The 13,647-nt window shown below is 37.2% G+C and overlaps 1 protein-coding gene across 7 annotated transcripts in view; it reads left to right on the plus strand.

The window, feature by feature from the left end:
- Positions 1-13,647, plus strand: part of LOC128022286 (kazrin) — a 161,715-nt gene that overhangs the window by 134,408 nt on the left and 13,660 nt on the right. For all 7 annotated transcript variants that reach the window (XR_008185895.1, XM_052609664.1, XM_052609663.1 and 4 more), the window contains 3 exons: positions 8,757-8,948; positions 11,061-11,197; positions 12,432-12,602. Coding sequence is in view for 6 of the 7 variants with exons in the window: in XM_052609664.1 (XP_052465624.1) it covers positions 8,757-8,948; positions 11,061-11,197; positions 12,432-12,602 (500 nt within the window). In the remaining variant the exon portion in view is untranslated. The remainder of the gene's footprint in view (positions 1-8,756; positions 8,949-11,060; positions 11,198-12,431; positions 12,603-13,647) is intronic.

Consider the following 13,647-nt stretch of genomic DNA (forward strand, 5'->3'; position numbering starts at 1 on the left):
CTGGTTTATTGTGAACACACTTCCTGAAACGCTTGTTTGATTCATTGGAATTTGAGTGTTTGATCTCTGTGGTATGACAGCGCAGCTTGTGCCTTTGAAAGTTTTTAGGGTGGGGTAGTATTGTTTTTGACTGAATGATTGAATGTTGTTTTTGTGTTGTTCCTTAACCTTGCCTCAGGACACTTCCACCGTTGCTCTTTGAGATCAGCTAACATTGGCGCTGGTCTGTTGTTAAGAATGATTTCAAACGTGCTGGTGTACACAATTGTTGTGTTTGTGAATGGCTTTTGTATCTATGGTAAGACTGAATAACATGCATACATATAAAGAATATCACAGGGTATATTTTGCTTATGTGTGTTATGTGTAGTGTTCCTGTAGCTCAACTGGCAGAGCATTGCATTAGCAAGCAAGCTAGCGCAAGGTTGGGGGTTCGATTCCCTGGGAACACATGATAGGCAAAAATCCAAAGCCTGAATGCACTGTAAGTCGCTTTGGATAAAAGCGTCTGCTAAATGCATAAATTTAATTTAATTTTTTAATTTTTATGTTGGGCCTTTAGAAGTGAGATTTATTTTGCATGGTTATAAATAGCAGTATTAGCAGAATATATCTCCTTTTTTAGTATGCGTTTTGTTTAGTTGTTTCTTTCCATTTACATTTTAGATATAATTTTAGACATTATATTTCACCCACAAGTGCTTCTGTGTGTCTGTTTATTTCATTATTTACAAGTGTGTGTGTGTGTATGCTCATAGTCCAATGGTATTTTGAGAATATTGTGCCACTGGTGCCTATAGGGCTTGGCATAACCTCTGCGGCTCACTGATCTGCTCGGTGCCAGTTGTTACGCTCCAGATAGATGAAGATAATGAGTTTGACCCTCCAAGCCCCTGCTGCCAGATGGTTGTGTCATGCTCTGCCCTTCTCTCCAACCCCAAAGTACAAACTACAAGTTCACATTACAGCTCCCGGACAAGTTTGATGCTGCCAAAGCCGTGTGTGGAGCACCCACGCCGAGAGCTACTACAATATGTTGCATTCTGTCACCTCCGTCTCACAATTTTGAAGTGAGATACTTCACTTAAGTGTGTGTGTTACATAACAGAGCAAATTATATGTCCGAGAAAAAAAGAAACCCTTGTGCAGTCTTAGAGAACTGCCCAACAGGATTTGCTGCTGTCAAGCTAATTTATTCCAGTATCAGAGGAAAGCATATGCTTGAGTAGGAGGTGGACAAAAACAACACAGTAACAGAGTTTTGAATATTTGAATTCAAGCCCTTATTACTTCCCTGGCAGGCAAAGTTTCCAAACACGAATTAGGCAACATTGGCATGTAAATGTGTGTGGTCACATGTAAATATATATGAAATCTTGCTGGCATCTGAAAGTTCAGAAAAAGCTGTTTATTTATTTATTTTAATATTCTGAATGCTACTCTGTATTGCAAAAGATGAAGGAATTTTTTTTCTTCCTCGTTTAAGCAATGATACAGTAAAATGTAATAATTTGTTTAATTATATTAATTGTTAAATGTAATTTATTCTGCTATTTTATTCAGTTATTTATCAGTAGCCATTACTCCAGTCTTCGGTGTCACATGTTTCTTCAGAAATCATAATATACCACTGTGGTGCTCAAAAAACCACATATATATATATATATTTTATTAGTGGTATTATTATTATCATCATTTCTGAGTTCCAAAGCTAATAGAGTAACAGTCGTGAATTTGGAACATCACGTTTTTGTGTGTGTGTGTGTGTGTGTGTATTGTCAAGGCACTTGGTGCCCATTCGCTGGCATGGCCTAATCTGTCCTTAATGAAAGTGTGAATCAATTACCACTATCTCCAGTTGGCACAGGCAGGCTGAACTTGCTTGCAATTTAAACGCAGAGCAATTAATTCAGCACAGCTGTAACCCTCAGATATCCCTACACAGAGGACTAGAAGCACACACACACAGAAGGATTTTTTGCCATCATGCATGCAAAAAAGTATCTGATTCTGCACAGATGCCACATAATGCATGTGCTTTACATCGTCTCTTCATCTCAAAAGTGTGCTACGCACAAATCAGCCACATTTTCTCGCCAAAAGGCATACAAGTGTCACCCGCAATCTCTCTGCATAGCGTGAGACTTGTAATGCGTTTTCATGCATTATTTCGCTGCTGGCACTAGTAGCTTTATCGTAGTATAGCAGCCCACACCTCCTACCCTTTAATAATGCTTCTATCACAGCTCTGATTTGGAAATGTCATTTGACGTGGGTGCTATTTTTGAGATAAGCTCTTGTGTAGGTCTTAAAAGAAATGCTGAGGTTGATTTTCTTCGCCTATATGGGTCAGCATATTTGGGTCATGCTTGGTTTTAATGTGGAGTGCGCTAATATTTCCTCCGGATTAATAAAACTGTCTTAGAATTATGCATTTCACTTGATGTATTAGTAACTGGCTCATTTAGCATTTTTGGCAGTTGTTCCAAGCAACAATCCAGTCCAAATCCAAATCGAGCTGATATGTAACATTTCCGACAGGCTTCTCTTCAGAGACAGTGTTTTGCAGTTATGGCTTGGCTCACTGTTTACAATTCCATTTACATTTATTCATTTAGCAGATGCTCTTATTCAAAACAACTTACAAATGAGGAGAACTAGACAGAAACACAAGAGGGGCTATAAAACAAAGTTCCTGAATTACCTCTGAAAAGAATAAATGTGAGGTATTGCTGAGAGACGGATGAGATCCTCTGACACAACAGAAAGATAATAGTATGTGTATTAAGTTTTCAGGAATAGTTGTGTTTTAATTGTAAATGGTGAGGTTTAATGCTAGCTGCCATGATATTAACCAGAAAAGGTTAGTTGGTGAAGCTAGTTAGCCAGAATGGTAATTTGGGAAAAGTTGGTTAACGATGGAAACAATATGTTTTTATGATAATTTTTAATGTCTGAATTATTATTTCAGTTGTATTTTTGCCGCGTGGCTGGATTTGCTGTTATCAAAGCAGAATAAGAGTATCACTCTCTGCTTTTCTCAACCTCTGCTCTCCTCTCAAGCCACAAACGAGAGCTGTGATTTGTGCTTCTGTAATTTGGTTCTCAGCCTAAGAGGCATTAGCAGCGTGATCCATCAGATGAAGAGTGGCCCTTATCATCAAGGCACCAACCTCTGTGGTCTCCTGCTGCAGCCCACGGAATCACGTTCTTTGCCTGTGAATTATATCCATAATCATCCAAGTCGAACGACTCACTAGGAAGCCAGTTTTCAGTCTGCAGTGATATATACGTGCCATTGCCAATAGCTGCCCTGCTTAAAGCATGTGCGATCTATTGAACACTATGCCGTTAAGATCGTTAATCTTTGCGTAAATGCTCTCTGTAGATGAACTCTTTGCACCATGGTCATTTTTCTAGACTTTTTTTTACTATACAAAGATCCTTCATTTAAAGATACATGTAATTGGAAAAAAAAGCTATATTTGGAAAGCTTTGTCTTATTCATTTTTTGTTGTTAGCATAAATCAAACCACATTTTGGTGGGGTTTATGCTTGGAACAGGAAAAACTGGTAAGAAAATAAGCGTAATTATTCTGAAAACAAGAATTCTATAATTTTGCTACTATCTTGTTTCAAAGAAATTTAGATATTTTTATTAGAAAACCAAACAAGATCCTGATTAGAGACATATTCAGCATAAAATAAATTCAGTCAACTGCTGTTCGTGGCATAATGTTAATTAAAAACAAATAAAATTAACCCGTCCCTCATTTCCTGTGAAGAAAAAAAAAGCAAAGTTACATGGCAGCACTTTATAAGGAAAGTAAATGGTGCCAACTTTTGGAAGATTTAAAACCAAAAATGTGAAACCTATCATTTTATGAAAGAACTTCCATGTATTCTTCTCTTAAAACATGAGCTTATTTGAGTCCACAAGTGCTGTCGATTGAGTTAAACTTGCACTGAAACCAGAATATTCCTTTAAGAAAATAATTTTTTAAAATAAACAAATACTGAGATGAACAAGGGCCCAAAGACCTTACAGACTGACCAGTAACATCTAAAGTCAGATTTCCCACTGGTTTCAAAGGATTTAATATCTTTAAAAAGATTTACACTAACTGTAACACAAACATCCCCGAGGACTGCATCTCATTTATGCGTGGGACGCGTACTGCACAGCTTCTGTATTTGCTGTGAACTTGTGCTCCGAATGATAAAATATAAAATTTAAATGATGAAAAAAAAACACTATATTGATCATAATATCTCAAAGAAAAAGGCATAAATCAAAGGAAGCCTTAAAAATGAGATTGAATAGTGTGGAATTGGAATAATCCACTTTAATGATATTCTCTTTTGTGTTTTATCGTTTCACCTTCTCTGACTCACACAGGCTGAGAGCGAGAGGTTTTCTGAACTCTCGACAGCATGCCGCTCGCTCATCTTAATCATTGATTAAAACCACTCACAGTGAAATCCCCTGCTGCTGCTTCTGTGATGTTGTAGACTGTCCACAAAAAAAACTCCCAAAATGTAACCTTGAGGTTTAGAGCTCCTTAAACAGTCATATCGGAGTCAATATCAAAGCTAGTTTGGGAAAGCATTGTGGGAAAATGCCACAGACAATGTGTCTAGGGGAAATGTTTGACATTTTTTATTAATGGATAATTTGGAGTTACAGTCACAGTAAACCATTGGATGATTTTCGTTAAGTCTGTGGTATTAAATGTTTCTGTAGTACTTTGTTTAATTAGAAAACATTTGTTATCCTTACTATTTGAAACAAACTGTGGATCTTTTTTGTTCACTATGCTTGTTGCATGCCAACTGCATTGCATAAAGATGGCTGTTTAATAAACCCAGCCATCCCTTGAGATTTGGAGACACCTGCAACCTCTCCATCATTGACCTTATGTAGTCTACTCTTGGTTAGAAGTCTGTTGGGGCCTTTGGGACCCCAGAACTTTGTTATACTCTAACATGTAAAGATGCACTTTGTTTTTGGAGATTCCTACTCAAATGATTTATTTCCCTGCCACAAACAATGCTTAGTTTTTCCTCTTTCTGCTGTATATTCTGTGATGAACTCCTTTTGACTACATTTTTGTAGGGTTGCCTAAGGACTCAGTTGCATGTACAGGTCGTCTGGGAGTCTCGTGGAGGTGGTTATACATCAGAACTTGTCTACAGATCCGTTGCAACATGCATTCTGGAGTTCAGCCCTTTACAAAACGCTTCATCACAGAACCGCAGAACCGCAGGCCAAAAATTGTCAGATAAAGACAATCTATGAAGTAGAAAATATTGCTGCCGCTGCAAAGTTTATATAGCTGGTTATTGTCATCATTTTATGTGGCACCAGACAGCAGCGTCAATGTGAGTTGAGATTTTACTAGCCTATTAAATTAAATCATTTTCCTTTTTTACGAGTGTGATGGAATGGAAAGTTAAGCACAAGTATTTGGTGCTTCGTATTGACCTAATTGATTCTAGTTTGAATAACAGACTTGATAGAAATTAAATCTAGAATATAAAGTTTAGTAGCTTTACAGTTGAATAATTCAGGTTTATTGCTCTTACAGACTCATCCATAACTACTTTATGACTTAGCTTAGTTTTGCTTCGATTTATCTACACACTGTGGCTGTGAAACAAAGAAGTGCACGGTTAGTTGGGCTCTTGAGATGATAAGTGAGAAGGCGATATGACGCCGGTGCAAATCGATTGAACAGTGCATTTTGGGGAATTAGGGGTCTGATTGCTTTTGTGTTTATCAACCTCAGTTCTTACACCGATCATAAAGACCCAAAGACACTTTCTCCTTTCATGAAGCTCTGATGAGGTTCACACAACCCTGAGAGTGAAGACTCGTCAACCTCTTCAAATAGAGGCAATGAACTCGTATTTCAACTTGGTTCTGACTAAAGCAGATAATTATAAGATCGGCATTTTGATGCCTGATAATACTTAGAATGATAATTAATTTATTTTATTACACAAATATTCTCTAAAAATACTTGATTCTGATTGATCAGCGGTCAGATGTTTCTCTATAACTTTAGTTTTTATTTCAGTTTTGATCATTTTAGTACTTAAAACTTACCTATTTCATTTAGTTTCTAATTTCCATTTCCATTTTTAATTTTAAGTTTTTCATCTAATATACATTTTTTAATTTAGCTTGTTTTTAATTACCAAAAATGAAACACTTGTTGGTATACTGGTAACAACTGTAAAATAATTTCACTCATCTGTACACACACAGGTTTTATTGTTTGAGTTGTATTGTTTGTTTTGCTTGTAATGTACCTTTTATTTCCTTTAGCAAATGTCCATTCCTGGACAAAATGTGCAGTTTTCCCAGATAGCATACTAGTAAATAGCTAAAACTGATTTTGCCTTTTAATGCTGTCATTTGTACAACAATGATGCAACCCTTGACTTCTTTCTGAACCTCTTTTATTTCAAGTGTTGTGGTCTGCTGACTTGTTTGTATCTTAGGAACACTAAGAATAAATAACACTGAACCAAATTGTTTGTGTATTTCAACATGTCGGCGATCAGCGTTGATTCAATCAATGACTAGTATGTTGTTTGTTGTTGAGGGAACATTTTTTTATCCCATGATTTTTGCTGCAAAATTTGTGGTTAAACATGAAGGATCTTGCATGCTCTGTATAATTTCATGATTCATACTGTTTGCATTTTTAGCCCAAGAGTTTGGCACAAACCAGAACTGCTGCTTGAACGCAGAAGCTGCATAGTTCTCATGCAAATGCTGGGAGGAAGCCAAAGCTCTGTGTATGTGCTGGAGCTCAAAACAGGGCAACAGCTGGACCCACTGCCCCAAATAAGTCTCCGCCGGGTTAAACAAATGAAGAAGTGGCTTTGGTTTCCAACGCGACAGCGTGAAAGATGACACTTTCCAGGAAAAGGAGCTTCTTGTGCCATGTTGAAACCTGGTTGTTTGCCTCTCCCTGGTAGTGGGCGCAGACACTGACCAATGGGCTGTCCCTGTCTCTGTCTTATCAGTGGCACTGCAGATGCTCACCTTGTCAACAGCGGGCTGAAGAAAGGCCTCAAGCACCTCCTGTTATCTCTATACACGGCCGGCCCACTCTCTGTCTCGCATGTTTACGGCTTAAGAGCGGGATGGCTTTCAAACATCCGCTATCGAACTGCGACATTAGCTGGTTGAAGTGATTTAATTGTCAGTTTTATCTGGAAGTGCTCTCATCGAGTGTTCTCTTGTCACATTAAAGTGGAGGTGAGGTTCCAGTGGTTACTGCACTCACACAGTGTCGCGTGCGCCCTGAGATGAAATACAACTTCCAAAACAATTACATCTTTGATTAATAAACTGCTCTATTAGATAAAAAAAAGATATACACTCACTATTAAAATATATAAGTGCTTTTGATTTTACACATTAAGTTGGTATGATTTATTATAGAAATAACATGTTACATTTATTAATGCATTCTATCTATCTATATACAGTATAATAGTGTTATTTGAGTGTGTGTGTGTGTATAAATATCAGAAGAATATTATCTTGGGATTTATGTATATTATGTTGGGATTCAAGCATACATTTTTTAATGTATATATTAACTGCTACTTTGTTCAGAAGTGTTTTTTGTCCTGTTTTATGCACCCAGCACTGAAAAAGGAGAGAAAAGAAGACAAAACCTTGAAATGCCTGGCAAGATTTTACATTACCATGTTGCACTCCAAGCTAAATACCTCATTAATTGTATCGATTGCTCTTGATAAGTGCTGCAGATTTATTTTTACCCAGCTGGGCCTTTACTGTCCAGGCTGCAGCGTGGGTGCATTATAGTTTACAGTTAATTGAATTCTATTTCTTGATAAGCTCCCTCGTTTCCCTTGAAAAAGATTGATGTCGCAGCTGTTGCCTGGTAATGCAGAGTACATGGAGCGAAGGCCTCCGTTTAATTTATTCACTTACTGAGCGTATCAGTAGAAGCAGAGCACACCTGACTGGCAGCTCTTCTAATTCAGCTTCCTTTCATGGCTCGATGATGTTCGGTGAATTTCCGGCACATTAGAGGGACGAGACTTCAAATGAAATGTTGACAACAGAAAGTCACCACATGAGCTTTTGAAAGTCCTTCAGTCAGCTTTGCTCTGATTTATAGGCACTCTCTGTGTGGGGTTGAGATATGGGCTGTTTCTTCTTCTTCTTCTTCATTCAAAGCAAAGCAAGCACCACTCTCCCGCTCAAATAAAAGAGGATCTGGAACATTTTTGTCCTCCCAGTCTCACGTCTCTCAATGCCTAAACAGTTTTGCTTGTGTATTTGTTGATATATTGCCAATTACTGCTGTTTTGCTTTAAGTGGGCCTGTGTCCCACTCTTGTTGCTGTGGTTTCACTCTCATTCCTAATGCGTCTGTTCTCGAACTCCCTTGACTCTTTGAAAGAGCCTTGAAAATAGCATAGAAATTGTCTCTCAACCCCTCCCGATCTAAATGTTGCTTCTTTATTATGTGATGTGCTTTCTCTGTGATTAAAAAGGCATGAAAGATAGCATTGTTTAAGAGTGAGAAATAAAAAATGAAGTATCTTAACAGCCACTCTTTGTTTTTCATGATTATGCTGATTTCTCTCAGCCCGCTGGCCAATTGGAAAATAAAATAACATGTAGCATCAAAACAGAGGACTTGCCGAGAGCTACTTGTTACTGAGTGATTTCTTTATCTCTGTCTCTCTGGATTTCTCCCATAGTGTTGCTGAGGGAGGAGGTGGCTCAGTTGCAGGAAGAGGTGCACCTCCTCAGGCAGATGAAGGACATGTTGAGTAAAGACCTGGAGGACTCGCACGGCGGCTGCTCGGCCGACACGCTCTCCGCCGCCGAGCTCAAGGTGCAGCTGGGGGAGAAGGAGCAGGAGCTGGAACGTGCCAAGGAGGCCTTACAAGGTCTGAACCCCAATCACAAAGCCAATATCACAGGATTACCAGAGAAATCCCCCCTGTGTGCTGTGCAAGTGCTTCACCCTCCCTAGACACATCTATAACGCCTGAGTTTACCCAAAATCATTGTTTCAGTAATAGAGATGGGTCACAGTGGGCGTCCAACTATTTCCAACTAGTCGATAAGCAAGACTGACTAGTTTACCAAAAAAAAGATATAAATTACTGATGTTGTTTGGCAAGAGGATGAAAGACAGTTTAAAGACGAAAAAAGGCAGTCAAAAGAGAACTTTCAAGTATGTGTGAGATGTGTTTTTCAGTTGAGAGTGTAATAGATACCTAATCTACCTGTCACCAGGGAATTTAATGTGTGTGTGTGTGTGTGCTTGTAGCTTATCTTGTCTGCTGTCTGTGTATCTGTCGAGTAATGCTCTTTAAGTGTATTTAAGAGACTTGTATAAGCAGAGGACCCAAGCACTAGAAGACAGGAGTTGAGATTTGATACACAACGTCATTCGTTCAAAAGTGTGTCTTGTCAGTACGTTCCCGCAGTGTGAGCTGGAGGTGCTTCAGGATGAAGTGTGAAGGGAGGGTTTTTAGAAGTGCTGACGTATGAAAGTGCCAGAGCACATATTTAGTTTTAGGTTTAAAGTGATGATCAATGCACTGCTGTTAAAAAGTTTGGAGACAGCACTTTAAAAAAAAAAAAAAATAATTATACTTTTATTCGGCAAGGATGCATTGAGCTGATCATAAGAAGATATTTATATATAACGCTGTTATTCAGCATATTAGAATGATTTCTGAAGAACTGTTGAAAAAGGATAAGGAGTTATAAAATGAATACAGCTAGCTTAGCACAAATAATTTACTTAAGTTCATATTAAAATCTTTTAATCTCAGACTTCTGGTATTATGATTAAGCGCAGTTTAAAACATTGTTGAGATCTTCTGAATCATTTAAGGAAACGCACCTGAGATGACACCCTAGACGTCCTAGGAATCTAGATAACTTGCATTTTTCTCAAGAGAACAATCTGCCAAGAACAAGAACACACAAAGGTCTACTTTTGCTCTCAACTGAATTTCTGTCTGTGAAATGTGAAAACAGCAGCTGTCAATATCTACAGCAAACCAAAGTATCCAAATCACATTGAAATATTATCTAATGGTTTTTGAACACTTTTTAAAGAGATCTACTGTGTGTTGAACACCCTGTGCTACATATGAAATACTTTACACTAGGTCAACTGTGTTACTTGACACTTCGCCATTCAGTTTGTAATGTAACACCTGTAGTACTTAAACAGGAATTGAAGTAACCTGCCAGTCCATTATATATATTCTACACACAACAGGCTGCATCAAGAACAGTTTTCAGCAAACTAAACCGGATTTGGTCTTTTTGGCCGTTTGGAAAAAAGACAGATGGGTTCGAGAGGGAGAAGTGATGGGTGGTGGGGTGCATGGGTGCTCATGAATGTCGACAGCTCTCGAATGATAGTGGGAAAACGGGTTTGACTGTGGAATGAGGTTTGAGGGGGAAAGAGACAGTTGTCTCAAGTAAAATAAATGATTTACTTTTTACAAGGTGAAGGAGAGCAGACCAGAGCACGCTTTAGGTTGTTATAAATCAAATGTTAATAAAAGATTGAATTGATCTGTTACCCCTCACGCTTCCTCTCAAATTAAAACGTTAAAATTTAATACATTTGTGTTTACTGTTAATTGTTTTGTAACAGAGAACACAAAAGTCTCTTTTCCGCGTGGGATGTTTACAGTGGAGCGTGGTGCCCCCTTGAGGCTGTTTTGAGCAGTGCACTGCAACACAGTTCTTTATTTATACTGATAACAATAAAACAGACTTAAATCCAACAATAAAGAGTGCCTAACAAGACAGTAGATTTTAAGGCTATTTATTTTGTACACACACAGGGTATTCCTTCACTTTGTATAACCACAAGTCTTATCTAAAAGATAGGGTCAAGGCTCATTCAGACGCGTGTCATTTAAGGACACAAAGCCTGTATTTTTGTTGCAGCCACTCTGCAAAAATAATAAAATATGAATGTTATGATCTAGGACACACTCAGATAGTTATATACTTATTTTGTGTAGCTATGAAGGGTGATCGGAAGCGGTTGAAGGCAGAAAAGGCTGACCTGGTGAACCAGATGCAGCAGCTGTACACCACACTGGAGAGCCGAGAAGAGCAGCTCCGAGACTTCATCAGAAACTATGACCAGCACAGAAAGGTGACGTGCCACTATACGCTTCATGTGTGTCTTCTGACATAATCTTTAAAAAAATGTATCAATCTAACATTATACCTATCGTGCTATAATATTTATATAAAAAAAATTATTTTCGCTCAGGCGAACTAGATAAAGAATAGAAAGATAAAGAAAGATTAATTCACCACTGACTAATATGATTTTTTTATTTTATTTTTTATTTATTTTTTTGTCAGGAGGGTCACTCTTTAAAGTAATGATAAAAGTAAAGATTTGATCTTGATTGAGGAAGCCCAGGAAAGAAATTAAGGATTTTTCATCAAAATCTTTTTTTTTTTTTTTTTTTTTTTGTGGTAACACCAAGACATAAAGTCATATTATTATATATTTTTTTTATTATTAATATTATAATTTTATGTAAATTATTAAATAAAATGATATATATTTGTATCTTTTTATTATTCATAGATACTATTTATCATATACCTTTGCTTGTATTATTTATTTTTGATGTTTTTATTACTTTTTTTTCCCGAAGATCCGTGAGGTGATTTTTCATCTTTTTTTTTTCTGTGTGTGTGTTTATTTGGACAAAAATACCAAATTGTGAAATTGTGCATATTATTTTATTATTATTATTATTTTATAAATTATGTAAATTCTAAGATCATATATATCAGGCTTCCTCAGATCTTGCCCTGGAAGGCTAATGCGCTGCAGAGTTTATTTCCAGCCCTGATCTAACTCCCCTACCTGTGATTTTCTAAGGATCCTGAAGACACTGATTAGTATGCTCAGTATGCTGCGTTTGAGTACGGTTAGAGCTAAACTCTGCAGGACAGTCAATCTTGTGAGCCAGGTTTGAGGACCCCTGCTATATATATCATCATATTTTATGTGTTTTTTCATTTATTTTTCTTTTATTATTATGAAAAAATGTCTTCAAGTGGATCAGTGGCATACATGATTGCTCTTATACATTCTAAATATTATTATTATATAATTTACAATTCCAATTAAACACTTTTTAAACATTTATATGACTTTTTCTATAAGTAAGTGACCACATTTGCCACAATAAGCAATAAATTCAACAGTATACATTTGGTCGTATGTAAAAGATATAGGTAAACAACATTAGGGATCAATACAGTCAGTAATATGTTGACAGATCCACTTATTTACAGTTTCTTGAGCATGTATGAATGTTGTATAGCGTGTAACCAACTGATGCTGACTGTGTTCTGTCCTACAGGAGAGCGAGGACGCGGTAAAGTCTCTGGCTAAAGAGAAGGACATGCTGGAGAGAGAGAAATGGGACCTGCGCCGGCAGACCAAAGAGGCCACAGAACAAGCCAGCGTCCTGCGCTCCCAGATAGACACGAAGGACAACAGAGTCAAAGAGCTGGAGGCAGAGCTCACCATGGTGAGAAAGCATCTCTATCTCTCGCAGACATACACTTCCACTTCCCACAAACACCTCTTATCTAGTCTTAACTCATTCTCTATTGATGGTTTGCATCTCGTATCATTTGAGGCTCTCAAATGACGTCTCAGTGGCTCAGACTGCAGATATATCAGATTCAAAATTCATCAGTTAAGATCCATAGATGGATCATGGATCCCATACTGCATTATGCAATTTTACATTTGCTGGATTGGCAGTATGATTTGTAAATAAGCATATGGACTCATGCAGTCACACAAAAGTCCCCATGAAGAGGCAAATGGCAGTCAACAGTGCAGTAATAGCATCATTACTCACTTCTTTTGCATAATCTGTTGTGCCCGTGTGCCCCACCAGTACAAACACACACACACACACACATACATCTCAAGCGTACTATTGATTTGACTCCCACTGAGAGTTTGAAATCCGTTGTTTTTCACCCCAAGTGATCTGAGGGGTTAGAGGTTTTATAAGCTTAAACGTCAAGACACTGAGATATGGTAAAACATTTTTTTAAGTTAAAGCTGGACATGATCATAACGCTTTTCTTTTGTTGTAATATTAATTGTTATAATATAAAGAAATCATTATACTTACATTTACAATTAGCAGACGCTTTTATCCAAAATGACTTACAAGTGAGGACAATAGAAACAATCAACAAAAGTAGGTAGAATAGAAATAGAATAGAGTGCTAGTGTTAGAGGATAATGTTTTTTTTATAAATAAAAGAAAACGAAGAATAGAATAGAGAGTGCGTGTGTTAGAGAGTCAAGGTTTTTAATAATAAAAAGAACAGTAAGTAGAATAGAAATAGAATAGAGTTCTAGTGTTAGAGTGCCAAGTTTTTTATAAATATAATAAATAAAACAAGTAGATAGAATATAAATATAATAGAGAGTGAAATATAATACAGTGCGTAGTGAATTATAATAGTGTTGTTTTTGCTGTATATAAAAAAATACAGTAAAAACACTAATATTGTGAAACATCAGTAAAAATTTGAACTACTTGTTCTCTA

The sequence above is a fragment of the Carassius gibelio genome, chromosome A11 (assembly GCF_023724105.1).
Source record: "Carassius gibelio isolate Cgi1373 ecotype wild population from Czech Republic chromosome A11, carGib1.2-hapl.c, whole genome shotgun sequence".
Lineage (NCBI taxonomy): Eukaryota > Metazoa > Chordata > Actinopteri > Cypriniformes > Cyprinidae > Carassius > Carassius gibelio.